This window comes from Dendrobates tinctorius, unplaced genomic scaffold, assembly GCF_039654945.1.
Source record: "Dendrobates tinctorius isolate UK_male_01 unplaced genomic scaffold, ASM3965494v1 ptg000172l, whole genome shotgun sequence".
Classification (NCBI taxonomy): domain Eukaryota; kingdom Metazoa; phylum Chordata; class Amphibia; order Anura; family Dendrobatidae; genus Dendrobates; species Dendrobates tinctorius.
The window spans coordinates 3,539,530-3,557,987 of NW_027361839.1; the positions used below are offsets into that span (position 1 = coordinate 3,539,530).

At 49.4% G+C, this 18,458-nt stretch overlaps 1 protein-coding gene across 2 annotated transcripts in view; it reads right to left on the reverse strand.

Annotated features, from left to right (window-relative positions):
• The window catches only part of LOC141053893 (uncharacterized), a 116,916-nt gene that overhangs the window by 82,816 nt on the left and 15,642 nt on the right, over nucleotides 1-18,458 (reverse strand). For both annotated transcript variants that reach the window (XM_073551046.1, XM_073551045.1), the window contains exons 2-5: nucleotides 10,509-10,598; nucleotides 10,272-10,358; nucleotides 8,234-8,578; nucleotides 7,783-8,043 (exon numbers count right to left, since the gene is read on the reverse strand). In XM_073551046.1, the coding sequence (XP_073407147.1) occupies nucleotides 7,783-8,043; nucleotides 8,234-8,578; nucleotides 10,272-10,358; nucleotides 10,509-10,598 (783 nt within the window). The remainder of the gene's footprint in view (nucleotides 1-7,782; nucleotides 8,044-8,233; nucleotides 8,579-10,271; nucleotides 10,359-10,508; nucleotides 10,599-18,458) is intronic.

Below are 18,458 nucleotides of genomic sequence, written 5' to 3' on the forward strand. Positions count from 1 at the left end.
TCAGCCAGAGCCACCGGACTACTACCCCTAATATCCCACATCATCCTATCAGCCAGAGCCACCGGACTACTCCCCCTAATATCCCACATCATCCCGTCATCCCGAGCCACCGGACTACTACCACTAATATCCCACATCATCCTATCAGACAGATCCACCGGACTACTACCCCTAATATCCCACATCATCCCGTCATCCCGAGCCACCGGACTACTACCACTAATATCCAACATCATCCTATCAGCCAGAGCCACCGGACTACTACCCCTAATATCCCACATCATCCTATCAGCCAGAGCCACCGGACTACTCCCCCTAATATCCCACATCATCCCGTCATCCCGAGCCACCGGACTACTACCACTAATATCCCACATCATCCTATCAGCCAGAGCCACCGGACTACTACCACTAATATCCCACATCATCCTATCAGACAGATCCACCGGACTACTACCACTAATATCCAACATCATCCTATCAGCCAGAGCTACCGGACTACTACCCCTAATATCCCACATCATCCTATCAGCCAGAGCCACCGGACTACTACCACTAATATCCCACATCATCCTATCAGACAGATCCACCGGACTACTACCACTAATATCCAACATCATCCTATCAGCCAGAGCCACCGGACTACTACCCCTAATATCCCACATCATCCTATCAGCCAGAGCCACTGGACTACTACCCCTAATATCCCACATCATCCCGTCATCCCGAGCCACCGGACTACTACCACTAATATCCAACATCATCCTATCAGCCAGAGCCACCGGACTACTACCCCTAATATCCCACATCATCCTATCAGCCAGAGCCACCGGACTACTACCACTAATATCCCACATCATCCTATCAGACAGATCCACCGGACTACTACCACTAATATCCCACATCATCCCGTCAGCCAGAGCCACCGGACTACTACCTCTAATATCCCACATCATCCCGTCAGCCAGAGCTACCGGACTACTACCCCTAATATCCCACATCATCCCGTCAGCCAGAGCCACCGGACTACTACCCCTAATATCCCGCATCATCCCGTCAGCCAGAGCCACCGGACTACTACCCCTAATATCCCACATCATCCCGTCAGCCAGAGCCACCGGACTACTACCCCTAATATCCCACATCATCCCGTCAGCCAGAGCTACCGGACTACTACCCCTAATATCCCACATCATCCCGTCAGCCAGAGCCACCGGACTACTACCTCTAATATCCCACATCATCCCGTCAGCCAGAGCAACCGGACTACTACCCCTAATATCCCGCATCATCCCGTCAGCCAGAGCCACCGGACTACTACCCCTAATATCCCACATCATCCCGTCAGCCAGAGCCACCGGACTACTACCCCTAATATCCCACATCATCCCGTCAGCCAGAGCCACCGGACTACTACCTCTAATATCCCACATCATCCCGTCAGCCAGAGCTACCGGACTACTACCCCTAATATCCCACATCATCCCGTCAGCCAGAGCCACCGGACTACTACCCCTAATATCCCACATCATCCCATCAGCCAGAGCCACCGGACTACTACCCCTAATATCCCACATCTTCCCGTCAGCCAGAGCCACCGGAATACTACCCCTAATATCCCACATCATCCCGTCAGCCAGAGCCTCTGGACTACTACCCCTAATATCCCACATCATCCCGTCAACCAGAGCCACCGGACTACTACCCCTAATATCCCACATCATCCCGTCAGCCAGAGCTACCGGACTACTACCCCTAATATCCCACATCGACCCGTCAGCAAGAGCCACCGGACTACTACCACTAATATCCCACATCATCCCATCAGCCAGAGCCACCGGACTACTACCACTAATATCCCACATCATCCCGTCAGCCAGAGCCACCGGACTACTACCACTAATATCCCACATCATCCCGTCAGCCAGAGCCACCGGACTACTACCACTAATATCCCACATCATCCCGTCAGCCAGAGCTACCGGACTACTACCCCTAATATCCCACATCATCCCGTCAGCCAGAGCCACCGGACTACTACCTCTAATATCCCACATCATCCCGTCAGCCAGAGCTACCGGACTACTACCCCTAATATCCCACATCATCCCGTCAGCCAGAGCCACCGGACTACTCCCCCTAATATCCCGCATCATCCCGTCAGCCAGAGCCACCGGACTACTACCCCTAATATCCCACATCATCCCGTCAGCCAGAGCCACCGGACTACTACCCCTAATATCCCACATCATCCCGTCAGCCAGAGCCACCGGACTACTACCCCTAATATCCCACATCATCCCGTCAGCCAGAGCCACCGGACTACTACCTCTAATATCCCACATCATCCCGTCAGCCAGAGCTACCGGACTACTACCCCTAATATCCCGCATCATCCCGTCAGCCAGAGCCACCGGACTACTACCCCTAATATCCCACATCATCCCGTCAGCCAGAGCCACCGGACTACTACCCCTAATATCCCACATCATCCCGTCAGCCAGAGCCACCGGACTACTACCCCTAATATCCCACATCATCCCGTCAGCCAGAGCCACCGGACTACTACCTCTAATATCCCACATCATCCCGTCAGCCAGAGCTACCGGACTACTACCCCTAATATCCCGCATCATCCCGTCAGCCAGAGCCACCGGACTACTACCCCTAATATCCCACATCATCCCGTCAGCCAGAGCCACCGGACTACTACCCCTAATATCCCACATCTTCCCGTCAGCCAGAGCCATCGGAATACTACCCCTAATATCCCACATCATCCCGTCAGCCAGAGCCTCTGGACTACTACCCCTAATATCCCACATCATCCCGTCAGCCAGAGCCACCGGACTACTACCCCTAATATCCCACATCATCCCGTCAGCCAGAGCTACCGGACTACTACCCCTAATATCCCACATCGTCCCGTCAGCCAGAGCCACCGGACTACTACCCCTAATATCCCACATCATCCCGTCAGCCAGAGCCACCGGACTACTACCCCTAATATCCCACATCATCCCGTCAGCCAGAGCCACCGGACTACTACCACTAATATCCCACATCATCCCGTCAGCCAGAGCTACCGGACTACTACCCCTAATATCCCACATCATCCCGTCAGCCAGAGCCACCGGACTACTACCACTAATATCCCACATCATCCCGTCAGCCAGAGCCACCGGACTACTACCCCTAATATCCCACATCATCCCGTCAGCCAGAGCCACCGGACTACTACCCCTAATATCCCACATCATCCCGTCAGCCAGAGCTACCGGACTACTACCCCTAATATCCCACATCATCCCGTCAGCCAGAGCCACCGGACTACTACCACTAATATCCCACATCATCCCATCAGCCAGAGCCACCGGACTACTACCCCTAATATCCCACATCATCCCGTCAGCCAGAGCCACCGGACTACTACCCCTAATATCCCACATCATCCCATCAGCCAGAGCCACTGGACTAGTACCCCTAATATCCCACATCATCCCGTCAGCCAGAGCCACCGGACTACTACCACTAATATCCCACATCATCCCATCAGCCAGAGCCACCGGACTACTACCACTAATATCCCACATCATCCCGTCAGCCAGAGCCACCGGACTACTACCCCTAATATCCCACATCATCCCGTCAGCCAGAGCCACCGGACTACTACCCCTAATATCCCACATCATCCCGTCAGCCAGAGCCACCGGACTACTACCCCTAATATCCCACATCATCCCATCAGCCAGAGCCACTGGACTAGTACCCCTAATATCCCACATCATCCCATCAGCCAGAGCCACCGGACTACTACCCCTAATATCCCACATCATCCCATCAGCCAGGGCCACCGGACTACTACCCCTAATATCCCACATCATCCCGTCAGCCAGAGCCACCGGACTACTACCCCTAATATCCCACATCATCCCATCAGCCAGAGCCACCGGACTACTACCACTAATATCCCACATCATCCCGTCAGCCAGAGCTACCGGACTACTACCCCTAATAACCCACATCATCCCATCAGCCAGAGCCACTGGACTAGTACCCCTAATATCCCACATCATCCCATCAGCCAGAGCCACTGGACTAGTACCCCTAATATCCCACATCATCCCGTCAGCCAGAGCTACCGGACTACTACCCCTAATATCCCACATCATCCCCTCAGCCAGAGCCACCGGACTACTACCCCTAATATCCCACATCATCCCATCAGCCAGAGCCACTGGACTAGTACCCCTAATATCCCACATCATCCCGTCAGCCAGAGCTACCGGACTACTACCCCTAATATCCCACATCATCCCGTCAGCCAGAGCCACCGGACTACTACCCCTAATATCCCACATCATCCCATCAGCCAGAGCCACCGGACTACTACCCCTAATATCCCACATCATCCCGTCAGCCAGAGCCACCGGACTACTTCCTCTAATATCCCACATCATCCCGTCAGCCAGAGCCACCGGACTACTACCCCTAATATCCCACATCATCCCGTCAGCCAGAGCCACCGGACTACTTCCTCTAATATCCCACATCATCCCGTCAGCCAGAGCTACCGGACTACTACCCCTAATATCCCGCATCATCCCGTCAGCCAGAGCCACCGGACTACTACCCCTAATATCCCACATCATCCCGTCAGCCAGAGCCACCGGACTACTACCCCTAATATCCCACATCATCCCATCAGCCAGAGCCACCGGACTACTACCCCTAATATCCCACATCATCCCATCAGCCAGAGCCACCGGACTACTACCCCTAATATCCCACATCATCCCGTCAGCCAGAGCCACCGGACTTCTACCCCTAATATCCCACATCATCCCGTCAGCCAGAGCTACCGGACTACTACCCCTAATATCCCACATCATCCCGTCAGCCAGAGCCACCGGACTACTACCCCTAATATCCCACATCATCCCATCAGCCAGAGCCACCGGACTACTACCCCTAATATCCCACATCATCCCGTCAGCCAGAGCCACCGGACTACTTCCTCTAATATCCCACATCATCCCGTCAGCCAGAGCCACCGGACTACTACCCCTAATATCCCACATCATCCCGTCAGCCAGAGCCACCGGACTACTTCCTCTAATATCCCACATCATCCCGTCAGCCAGAGCTACCGGACTACTACCCCTAATATCCCGCATCATCCCGTCAGCCAGAGCCACCGGACTACTACCCCTAATATCCCACATCATCCCGTCAGCCAGAGCCACCGGACTACTACCCCTAATATCCCACATCATCCCATCAGCCAGAGCCACCGGACTACTACCCCTAATATCCCACATCATCCCATCAGCCAGAGCCACCGGACTACTACCCCTAATATCCCACATCATCCCGTCAGCCAGAGCTACCGGACTTCTACCCCTAATATCCCACATCATCCCGTCAGCCAGAGCCACCGGACTACTACCTCTAATATCCCGCATCATCCCGTCAGCCAGAGCTACCGGACTACTACCCCTAATATCCCGCATCATCCCGTCAGCCAGAGCCACCGGACTACTACCCCTAATATCCCACATCATCCCGTCAGCCAGAGCCACCGGACTACTACCCCTAATATCCCACATCATCCCGTCAGCCAGAGCCACCGGACTACTACCCCTAATATCCCACATCATCCCGTCAGCCAGAGCCACCGGACTACTCCCCCTAATATCCCACATCATCCCGTCAGCCAGAGCCACCGGACTACTACCCCTAATATCCCACATCATCCCGTCAGCCAGAGCTACCGGACTACTACCCCTAATATCCCACATCATCCCGTCAGCCAGAGCCTCTGGACTACTACCCCTAATATCCCACATCATCCCGTCAGCCAGAGCCACCGGACTACTACCCCTAATATCCCACATCATCCCGTCAGCCAGAGCCACCGGACTACTACCCCTAATATCCCACATCTTCCCGTCAGCCAGAGCCACCGGAATACTACCCCTAATATCCCACATCATCCCGTCAGCCAGAGCCTCTGGACTACTACCCCTAATATCCCACATCATCCCGTCAGCCAGAGCCACCGGACTACTACCCCTAATATCCCACATCATCCCGTCAGCCAGAGCTACCGGACTACTACCCCTAATATCCCACATCGACCCGTCAGCCAGAGCCTCTGGACTACTACCACTAATATCCCACATCATCCCGTCAGCCAGAGCCACCGGACTACTACCCCTAATATCCCACATCATCCCATCAGCCAGAGCCACCGGACTACTACCCCTAATATCCCACATCATCCCGTCAGCCAGAGCCACCGGACTACTACCCCTAATATCCCACATCATCCCGTCAGCCAGAGCCACCGGACTACTACCACTAATATCCCACATCATCCCGTCAGCCAGAGCTACCGGACTACTACCCCTAATATCCCGCATCATCCCATCAGCCTGGCATCAGAACCACAGAGCTGAGTGGAACGGTCCTAACTTCCATACCGGGGATCCCTTTAAGAGAGGCCTGGGGTCAAAACCAAAGCGCTGGGTGGATTTGCTCTGACTTCCATACCAATGATCCCTTTAAGAGGAAAGATGTGCCTACGGGATGGAGGATGTGTGATGGGTATATGGGTAGGGAGGGGGGGATTCATTTCTGTTGTGTGCTCTTTGCTCCTTTCAGGGGGGCAGACAATGGCTGGGAGCTTATGTTCCCGGGGATGCTAGATTTCTCCCACCATGTCAGTGTCTGCTGAGGTGTTGTCAAGTGGGAAAACTGTTGGTCATAGCAACCAATCACAGATTCTTTTGAAAAGCTCTGGTGAAGTGAAAGATGCTTTGTGATTGGTTGGTGATACACACACACACACACATTCATTTTTATATATAGAGATTTACCGATATACTCAACTGTTGTACAGGGTGATTGATGCCATTCATATGTACATTATACACACAGCTGCACACCCTACGTATATATACACACAACGCCATACCCAGAGTACAGTACATATTATTACACTTTATACCATGTGTAATATATTGGGTCTGCCTCTTATGATGGTTTGTGTAATGTCCGTGCTTCCCCTGATTTTGGTCTTTTCATGTCTTTGTCTTCTACATTGGTCTCTCCATATAATTTTGCACTTAGTGAAGTTGTTAGATTCTGTATATTACATGAGTGGATTGGATTTTCGGCTATATATTGTGTGTTTCAGAGGTCTCATGACCCGTGAAGCTGAGCAGCACAGTTGTTGGTTGGAGGGTGACGTGAGATGTGCGAGATGCAGCGATGGTCCCTGTTCTCCTCACTGGATCCTGAGACTTGTGTCAGATCCTTGCACTGGACGTGTCAGCCGCTGTCCTAAGTGCCTGATATCTGCCAAAAGAAGTCGCCTCACAAGTAAAGGGCGCTAAGGTTACTGTTCACACCTGATGTCGACCTATTTCTGGCCTATCAGATGCACAACACGACCATGTACCCAGCAACAGAGATGTTCTGTACCCTGGGAGCATGAACGCTTTTCTGACGCTACGTTCCACAATTTCGTGGGCTGCTTTGTGCATGTGACACCAACAGGATGGTCTGAAGGAACGCTGTGCCTCCATCATTCACACGATGGTTGGGGGATCAGAGCGCAGACCCCACAGATGAGAAGTGATGGCAGAAAGATGGTAATACTGGTAGGATGTTTTGTTGTTGAAGAGGTCGCCTTGGGTGATCCATTTCCCTACAGGAATGACCCCAGCATTGTCTCGTCCTAGAGGTTCATTAACCTGCTGCAGGAGCAGCACTCACCTGTACATTTCACCTGAGATTTCCCGGTCTCTCGGTCACTGACCCAGTTTCTGGCAAAACACGTAATATTCCAGGGTCCTGGTGAGGTCGTGGAGACATGAACCTCGCTGGCTTTCTCTGCAGGCCTGAATGAGTTCAGCAATGAAATTCCATTTACTAAAATGGAAAGCTGAGGATCATCCCCAGAGTTGATGCCACAAACGATGGCGGCTCCACCGTCCGGAAGACATGACACGTTTAGGAGAGGCTGTGATACCGGGGCTGGGGAGGGAAGCATATAGAAATGTGTGAACACACAGAACACCATCCAAGAGCCTCACGCCTCCACCATCATGTCGTGCCATACTGTGCTGCGAGTACGAGGCGACCGTAGAGGACGCTGGGTAGATATGTGAGTAATAAAGGCGCCATGCACTCCTCGTACTCTGCTCTCACTACACCACACACTCACCTTTTACATGGAGAATATAGCAGTGGTTAAATCTCGGTGGTCCAATTGAGGTGTACACAGTGAATATATAATTCCCGCTGTGGTTCCTGGTGACATTGCTCACGGTGAGACGTCCGTCCAGGGAGACATTATAGTTGGGGATCCTCTGGAAGGTAAGTTCTGGCATTCTGCAATGTTTACTCTTGGCGATCCGGGAATCGCTTCCAGATCCTTTCTGACTCAAGCTCCAGGTAAACTCATCACACTTCTGAGGATCTTTATCTCTGGTCAGGTTATAAGTCACAGGTAGGAGAACATCGGAGCCCAGGCGGGCGTATACATCTGTGTGGGTCAGACCTGCAGGACCTGAGAACATTCAGTGAGCGCATTACTTTACATTACAGACACAGGATCATAGAACATAACGGTGCTGTACGAGAGGAGTTCAGCTCCGGAGACCCCGACCATCTCACACCCAGCGCTGGCTGCCATCATACATCAGAAGAGTCGCTGGTAGCACAACGCTATTTGTGTCTATACCTGATATTCTGATCCTCCTCTCGCCAACAGTTGTGTGTAATAATATATATATACCCAGTACATTGTTATATATGGGAATGTGGCGCCCCTGAGGGTTCAGTCGCCACAGAGGTACTGCACCTCCTCCTGAGGTGTGGTACCCCACCATTCAGGTAAGGTGGAGACACCTGACCACACTCCAACACCTGCATCCCACACAACACAGTAGTGTAGCAAAGCACCCTTTGGTGGCTCCCTGCTTGGAACACGAAGTGTGCTGGGAGGCGGGTGGAGTTAGTTGGCACCAAAAGAGCGGGAAGAGTTTATGATTAAGTCAGTAAGTCTGACGGAGGGAGTGGAAGAGTGAGTATCCCCTGAGTGGGATGGATGAAGGAAGTGCTGCAGCCGACCTCAGTGTCCTGGGTCCGCTGGCACAGGAGAGGAACATTGATGGAAAGCCTGACTCTCTACATAAGAAGGAAGGATTAGTACGGAACGTAAAGAGAGGAGGACTAAGGATTAGGGTTCCCAAGTTCACAGCGCATGGCCGGGGTCCAGTCCCCGAGGTTGTATGGATACTAATGGTCCTACGACAGACACCGGAGGAATAGAAGTTGTCACAACTTTATTCCCACACAAGACTTGGGGGAACAACAGCAACGAGAGTGAGCCGGGAATTAATAGCAAGGAGTCCCCAAAGCAGGTTACAGCTGTCTGCCGTACAAGTAGAGTTCTAAGAACATCTGAAAGGAGGAACTCCAGTGTAACTCAGTACTGTGAGTACTTCAAATAGGCGCTAGAAGGGAGACGTTCAGAAAAGGCACATATGTTTGCGGAGTGTTGGAACGGAGTACTTCATCTTGCCTGGAGGTTGACTGAGCTCCTGACCTGGAGGACACGGCATGGATGCGGGCACCAGTATGCACAACAGACTGTGAGTAAAGCTTTGGAACTACATGCCCTGATGTCCTCCGCTTATTCCTGCGCCAACCCACTCAACACTGCTACATCTTTGTGCTGAACACTGCACCATTACGCTCTCCTCACTAGCTCTCCATCTACACTGCCCTGGGACTACAGCCTTGCCTGTGAAGGGCCACAACATCATTGCTGCACCACACCATCTGTCCCAGAGGATCTGTTTGCAGTGTTGGCTTAACATCTCCATTGCCGAACACCACAGGTGGCGTCACGAATCATCCACTAATAAACTTTAATCATCATCCGCACACTCAACATTCCCCTTTTACAATGGATGCCCAGGGCCACGGACCGGGTCACCGTCGCTGTGACAACTCCCATTGAAACCAACGGGCCCGGCTCCGAGTACCCCATGGCCCTGGGAGGGCGACCCAGGAGATACGCCCCGGGAATGTCACATAAACTGTAACATTTCTCAGTTGTGACTTAGGATCAGGTCCCCTATGAGAAGCGGAGGCCACGATGGATACGGACATGATACTGGGATCCCAGGGGCCTAAGGTTCACTATGCGGTAGGTCCCCATATCTGAGCAGTAACTGGTTTTCCCCCATCATTACCTGTTGGGCAGAGGCTGGATGTATTCCGGGTCCCTGTCTGGTTGACGTCTCGTCCTCCACTGTCCATATTGCTAGCTCCCGGCTTTGCTGATGGAACATTTACACATTTGCACATTATCGATCCTGAATTAGAACCACGACTCTAAATATCACATTGATGTTGTACTGCAGTAATTTCAAAATATGGGAGAAAGCGTATTTGTGCCTATGATAAGAAGTTCAGGGACCATGACTTACCTTCCGTTGCACTTTCTTTGCCTTGGTTGTGACCATCGCTGATGTGTTTATTAGCTGATGTTTGTGTCGCAGGCCCTCCCTTCCCTGCAGCTGAGCATGAAGATGAGCAATGATCAGAGATTGACATCAGGCATCAGGGAGAATCTCTCGCATGGAATAACAATATTGTGTTCTGTATCTAACCTCAAATGAGGTGATAATGATGGGTATATCTATATGGCATATAGAATACACACATCGTATATACATTGATACCAAAAGCGTCAGTGCAAAACGCGCGTCGGGGCGGTTGTGATGGTATCCACGATGTTGTGATTACACTACGGGTAAGCAATGATTTATCTTAGCTTTATTCTAATGGACTAGCAGGACTAAAAAGGTGTCTATTTTACACTACACATATATATTACATTTTGGCAGCCATTTTATTTAATTTCATCAGCTGAGTAGACTTGGTATTTATGATTTAGAAATACTTGGCACTCATATAGGTGTATTCAAGAACTTATTTATTGAATGAAGAAATTCCAGAAAATTAACAGACTTTTTGGTCAATACCTGACCTTCCACAGTCGTCTGGATAGAGGAGATCTGGTGGAAGCGCGCTGTGTGAGGTTCTGCAGTGTCCACTGCTAAGACAGGAAGCGACTTTGTATTTATGTCTTAAATCACACCTGGTTTACCATCACCTCTTTTTCTTTCCTTGAATTACCCTCCTTGTTGAATCCTCATGTATGTGTGTTCATTTTTGCATGATGCATGTCTTTTTAAATATGTTCAATAAAATATGATTGATTTTATATTTTCTTTGTGATTGGTTAATGGTTATTTTGTATTAATTTGTAGGTTATAATATGACTGATCCACTGCATATAACATTTCCTTAAACCATTAATGGGGAGACGGACATTGATATGTCTCTAGCCAGGATTAATGTTATATGTTTTGTGAACATTTGTATCAATATGCATGCAAATAGCCTTTTTAGAGAAGAAGAGGAATTTTGGGGTGGCAATCCTAAAAGTCACCATTCTTTAAGAAGCTTTGCCATATGACTTAGGATAAAAGCCAAACACCTGCAACCACATCCCACTTGTAGACGTGTTTCGGGGAGTTTACTCCTCATCAGTCCAAAGCAGGATGTCTGATTTGGCCTGCATTTGAGGCCTCTGAGGGTATCTAAGAGGGAATGTGTCTCCTTGTTGGGAGTACAAATATATAATACACACATCCATACACCAACATATAGAACCAGTCAAAACTTTGCACACCCCTGATCATGAAATGGTTCCCCTTGTTCCTATTTTAATGTGCACATTGTAGATTCAGATAGAAGTTAGCAAAACCACAAAGGAAGGAACGAATAGATCTAGAAACGAGAAGTAAAGAAACGTGTAAAATAAACCAGAATACATGCTATTCCTTACATTCCTCCCGAAGCTCCTGATACTCTGATGGCAGCTTTACACTTCCTTGGCCTCTGTCCGCAGCTTCATCAGTCATCACCTTCCAACAGTCGTGAAGGCGTTTCCAGAGATGATGAGCTCTTTTCACTGCCTTTGCCTTCTCTCTGCGTTCAACGTATCCTAAACCATCTCCATTAAGTTGAGGTAGGGTGATTGTGGAGGCCATGTCTTTTTATGCAATCTCCATCCCTCTCCTTCTTGGTCATACGGCCCTTACATTACCTGGATGTATGTTTTGGGTCATTGATCTTTTATAATACACAAGATATTCCAAGTACACAAAAACCAGTTGGGACAGTAGTTGCTGCAGAATGTTGTGGTAGTTAATTCTTCTTCTTTGTGGTCTTTAGTAGGGGCTTCTTCTTCTCTGTGGCCCTTTGTAGTGGCTTTTTCTTGTCTGTGGCCCTCAGTAGTGGCTTTTTCTTGTATCTGTCCTCAGTAGTGGCTTCTTGTCTTCCGTCCTTAGTAGTAGCTTCTTCTTGTTTGTGGTCCTCAGTAGTGGCTTCTTCTTGTTTGTGGCCCTCAGTAGTGGCTTCATCTTGTTTTCTGTCCTTAGTAGTAACTTTTTCTTGTCTGTGGCCCTCAGTAGTGGCTTTTTCTTGTTTCTGTCCTCAGTAGTGGCTTCTTCTTGTCTTCCGTCCTTAGTAGTAGCTTCTTCTTGTTTGTGGTCCTCAGTAGTGGCTTCATATTGTTTTCCTGTCCTTAGTAGTAGCTTCTTCTTGTTTGTGGTCCTCAGTTGTGGCTTCTTCTTGTTTGTGGCCCTCAGTCATAGCTTCTTCTTGTCTGCCATCCTCAGTAGTGGCTTCTTCTTGTTTGTGGTCTTCAGTAGCAGCTTCTTTGCAGCAATTCAATCATAAAGGCCACAGTTGACATTCAGATGTGTCTGCTCCTTAATGTCTGTGCATCATTTACAGTGGGGAAAAAAAGTATTTAGTCAGTCAGCAATAGTGCAAGTTCCACCACTTAAAAAGATGAGAGGCGTCTGTAATTTACATCATAGGTAGACCTCAACTATGGGAGACAAACTGAGAAAAAAAAATCCAGAAAATCACATTGTCTGTTTTTTTTTTCATTTTATTTGCATATTATGGTGGAAAATAAGTATTTGGTCAGAAACAAGCAATCAATATTTCTGGCTCTCACAGACCTGTAACTTCTTCTTTAAGAGTCTCCTCTTTCCTCCACTCATTACCTGTAGTAATGGCACCTGTTTAAACTTGTTATCAGTATAAAAAGACACCTGTGCACACCCTCAAACAGTCTGACTCCAAACTCCACTATGGTGAAGTCCAAAGAGCTGTCAAAGGACACCAGAAACAAAATTGTAGCCCTGCACCAGGCTGGGAAGACTGAATCTGCAATAGCCAACCAGCTTGGAGTGAAGAAATCAACTGTGGGAGCAATAATTAGAAAATGGAAGACATACAAGACCACTGATAATCTCCCTCGATCTGGTGCTCCACGCAAAATCCCACCCCGTGGGGTCAGAATGATCACAAGAACGGTGAGCAAAAATCCCAGAACCATGCGGGGGGACCTAGTGAATGAACTGCAGAGAGCTGGGACCAATGTAAAAAGGCCTACCATAAGTAACACACTACGCCACCATGGACTCAGATCCTGCAGTGCCAGACGTGTCCCACTGCTTAAGCCTGTACATGTCCGGGCCCATCTGAAGTTTGCTAGAGAGCATTTGGATGATCCAGAGGAGTTTTGGGAGAATGTCCTATGGTCTGATGAAACCAAACTGGAACTGTTTGGTAGAAACACAACTTGTCGTGTTTGGAGGAAAAAGAATACTGAGTTGCATCCATCAAACACCATACCTACTGTAAAGCATGGTGGTGGAAACATCATGCTTTGGGGCTGTTTCTCTGCAAAGGGGCCAGGACGACTGATCCGGGTACATGAAAGAATGAATGGGGCCATGTATCGTGAGATTTTGAGTGCAAACCTCCTTCCATCAGCAAGGGCATTGAAGATGAAACGTGGCTGGGTCTTTCAACATGACAATGATCCAAAGCACACCGCCAGGGCAACGAATGAGTGGCTTCGTAAGAAGCATTTCAAGGTCCTGGAGTGGCCTAGCCAGTCTCCAGATCTCAACCCTATAGAAAACCTTTGGAGGGAGTTGAAAGTCTGTGTTGCCAAGCGAAAAGCCAAAAACATCACTGCTCTAGAGGAGATCTGCATGGAGGAATGGGCCAACATACCAACAACAGTGTGTGGCAACCTTGTGAAGACTTACAGAAAACGTTTGACCTCTGTCATTGCCAACAAAGGACATATCACAAAGTATTGAGATGAAATTTTGTTTCTGACCAAATACTTATTTTCCACCATAATATGCAAATAAAATGAAAAAAAAACAGACAATGTGATTTTCTGGATTTTTTTTTCTCAGTTTGTCTCCCATAGTTGAGGTCTACCTATGATGTAAATTACAGACGCCTCTCATCTTTTTAAGTGGTGGAACTTGCACTATTGCTGACTGACTAAATACTTTTTTCCCCCACTGTATAAGGGCTATTATCTGAGGTGCTGCCACTTTGCGTTTTCTGAGGCCAGTAATGCTGATGAACTTATCCTCTGTATTATGATTAGGTTAATAAAAATCCAATATCACTGTACACCTGTAAGTGTGACAGGGCATGAGACAACACAGGCAATGATGGTGGAGCGGTGAGCAATCAAATAAATTGTATTCCATCAATTGGAGAAAATTCCACCAAACAAATATATAATTCTCTAGACACTGTATCACAACAAAAGGAACAAATACAGGGATGCCACCCGATGATGTGACGCCAAGATAACACAATAGTATTGTGTAACCAAAGAGGATAACAATAGTATGAGGCCGATGATACTCACCCTCCTATAGTCCATACACTGGTACCAGGACCTGGTCTCAGCTGTTTCGGCAGTGGTGCTCACATCTCAACCCCTTAAACATCAGTTTTATTTATTTGAAGGCATGGAAGAGCATGGGCAAAAAGTCTTGATTTCATCCAGTCTGCAGGGCTGGATATCAGAGAAGAACAAAGGCACAAATTCCCCCCCACCACATCAGATATGGAATGCTAATGGAGAGCCCAATTGCCATGTGTGAGACTGAAGCTGGCTGGAGCTACTGAAATAATAATCTCTTTATTTATATAGTGCAGCAGTTTACACACATTATCATCACTGTCCCCAATGGGGCTCACAATCTAAATTCCCTATCAGTATGTCTTCGGAATGTGGGAAGAAACCAGAGTACCTGGAAGAAACCCATGCAGACATGGGGAGAACATACAAACTCCTTGCAGATGTTGTCCTTGGTGGGATTCAAACTTAGGACTCCAGTGCTGCAAAGCTACAGTGCTAACCACTGAGCCACCGTGCTGCCCATAAGAAAGTGCAAGAGGCTAATGAGGGTATGGACTGGTGACAGGACCACAGACGGCGCTAGCTGCCCCACGCTTCCAGCTCATCTTAGGACCTCTGCCTGGTCCCTGCCAGACCGGACTTCTACAAATGACACTTTAGCCCCCCCTGCACATTCATACTGCCGTGATTGCTTTTGTTTCTCTTGTGCTTTAAGTGAGGTTTGAAAAAGACCCGGCATAGGGTCGAAACGTTACCTCAACGCACTATTCCCATGTGGTGTCTTCAATAATAAAAAAAATATTTTGCATTGAAAATCAAAATTTCCCAGAGTGCAGCTGTTTTCTCTTCACCACAGGACCAAGGTAAAAGCAGACTGTGATGCCTCCTTGGGAATTCCATCCTTTTAAGTAGGTAACCCAGAGCATGGGGGATTGTGTGAACTGATGGGTGTCAATTATGGAACAGTGCAGACATAGTGGTTTATGATTATGCAATAAACCAGAGATGGAATTGTTTTAATGAAGAAACTGTTGCCTTGTGTTCAGATATCGCTGCCAAGGGAGTGTACCCCAACCCGCTTAGTGTTCGCTACATCACATGTGTGTCACGTGCCCCGTCCTGTGTGACACGGCCAGCAGGCCGGTAACTAATACAACAGGACACGGCACGTGTAATTGTCCAGTGTGACACAGCCCGCAACTAATCCAACAAGACATAGGGAATAGGGAAACATTTACAACGGTGGGCCCTGCGATAGGGAACGGGGGACGTGGAGACCTCCTGCACTCCCCTGAGTCAGTGTCCCTAACACTCCTAACGTTCCCTATACAGGCTCCTCACCTGTCGCCGATCAGGATACCTGTCACCCTAGCACACCCTACACCTATTCCTTACTGGGGAGCTGGGTGGTGCAGGCACTGGCCCCACCGCTGTACTAACACCAACATGAGGAAAAGTGACAAACAACAGGGAAACACTTAGCTTTGCTCTGATGCACTTGCTCCCGGCAACAGAGTCCAACACCTGAGTTCATCTTCCTCCCACCGTGTCCAACACCTAGGTGCAGCTTTACAGCAACAGCGTCCAGCACCCGAGTGCCGCCTTGGAGCAACAGAGTCCAGCACCTGAGTGCAACTGTCCAGCAACGGAGTTCAGCACCTGAGAGCAGCTTCCAGCAACAGAGTCCAGCAACTGAGTGCAGCTCTACACCATAGCTGCCACTCCACCAAGCTTTGCAAGAATTCTTCACTGACACCATAGCTGCCACTCCACCATGCTTTACACGAACTCCTCGCTGACACCATAGCTGCCACTCCAGGAATCTGACTGAGCTGCCCTGGACTCTCCTAGCTCCTTCCTTCACCCAGGATGGTTGGAAAAGACCAACAATATCACCAATGTGAGTGAGCACAACTGACACACCTTTATTGAGTAAACACACCTGTTAGTGATTCCCGTGCAATTACACTAACCACCACCGGGGGAAAACTATCTCTAAAAACACCAGTGCAATGACCATACTGGCCACCGGGGGCAAAACTATCTCTAAGCACAAAGCTTAGAGAGAGAGAAAAAAAAGGTTACCAGTGCTCATATCTGACATGATCCAGCATGGATCATGACAATGTGGTGGAAAATGCAGGCACTCTTGTATCCTGGTCGTAAGAGGCAATGGACGAGGCCTACAAGCTCAGTTGCTGGGGGCAACAGACGAGGTGCACAGTTCTGGTTTCTGCAGCAGCGCATCCTGGTTGTTGGGGCAACGATATAGCTGCAACAGCACACACGGAAGGAAGCATCTGGCTGTGGCTCTGCAGGGCCACAAAGATTAAAGCTTCTGGCTGTAACTCGGCGGCGTTTGCGAAGGTTATCAACGCACTCAACCAAGGTTTGCTGTGGCTCATAGGGACATGCTAGGACCAAGAGCGACCGCAACAGGAGCTGTGCAAAATGCACGGAATGAATCTGTGGTGCCCCTGAGAGTTCACTCGCCACAGAGGTACGGCACCTCATCCAGAGGTGTGGTACTCCGCTCTCAGGTAAGGAGGGCCACTACCCAGAACCCAGGCACTTGCATCCAACACCAGACCTCTCCAGGCCAGGGAGGGACTAATATTAATATTTTTCTTGTTTTTTAGTTGGCGTAATTATAGTGGTTTGAAAAAACCACTATATTGTAATCCGAACGCTGCTAACTTATTCTTCTTCTTATTATTATTATTATTAAGTTGATTTCCGCAATTAATACGGCCCGAACCGCTACACGCACAGACTCCGTTGAGGTGTCGTTTCGAAGCCAGCGTCCACGAGAGGTGTGCTAAGTATTTTTCGTGTCGATCGGATTTGTAGTTTTTGCGCAATTTGCATTTGAAAATTTTTTTTCCCGTCATTGGAATGCACTGTCTCCAATGCTTTTCAATAGGAAATGGCAAAACGTGCCCTGAGGCGATTGAAATGGCAGTTGAGCTCATTGATATGCGCAGGCAGACCCAGTTACTATGCCAACGCCTACGAACGTCACATGACATCTCCAGCACAGAGATTCTGCCACATAATATCAGCTCTTAAAGTGAAACCCACAGCACAAATGCAAATCTACCTTCATCACATGACACATGCCCCTGAGAGAGAATGTGTGCGCCAAAGTGGAATTAAAAGAAGCCCAGTGAGCCAAACTAGCTCTTAAAGGGCCAACGCGCCAAAGTGATTGTTAAAGGGCCAGCGCACCCAAATGAGTCTTAAAGGGCCGACACACCAAATCAGAGACTGAGCCACCCCGGCCTCCAAATCGGAGGCTGATCCACCCCGGCCTCCAAATCGGAGGCTGATCCACCCCGGCCTCCAAATCGGAGGCTGATCCACCCCGGCCTCCAAATCGGAGGCTGATCCACCCCGGCCTCCAAATCGGAGGCTGAGCCACCCCGGCCTCCAAATCGGAGGCTGAGCCACCCCGGCCTCCAAATCGGAGGCTGAGCGACCCCGGCCTCCAAATCGGAGGCTGAGCCATCCCGGCCTCCAAATCGGAGGCTGATCCACCCCGGCCTCCAAATCGGAGGCTGAGCCACCCCGGCTTCCAAATCGGAGGCTGATCCACCCCGGCCTCCAAATCGGA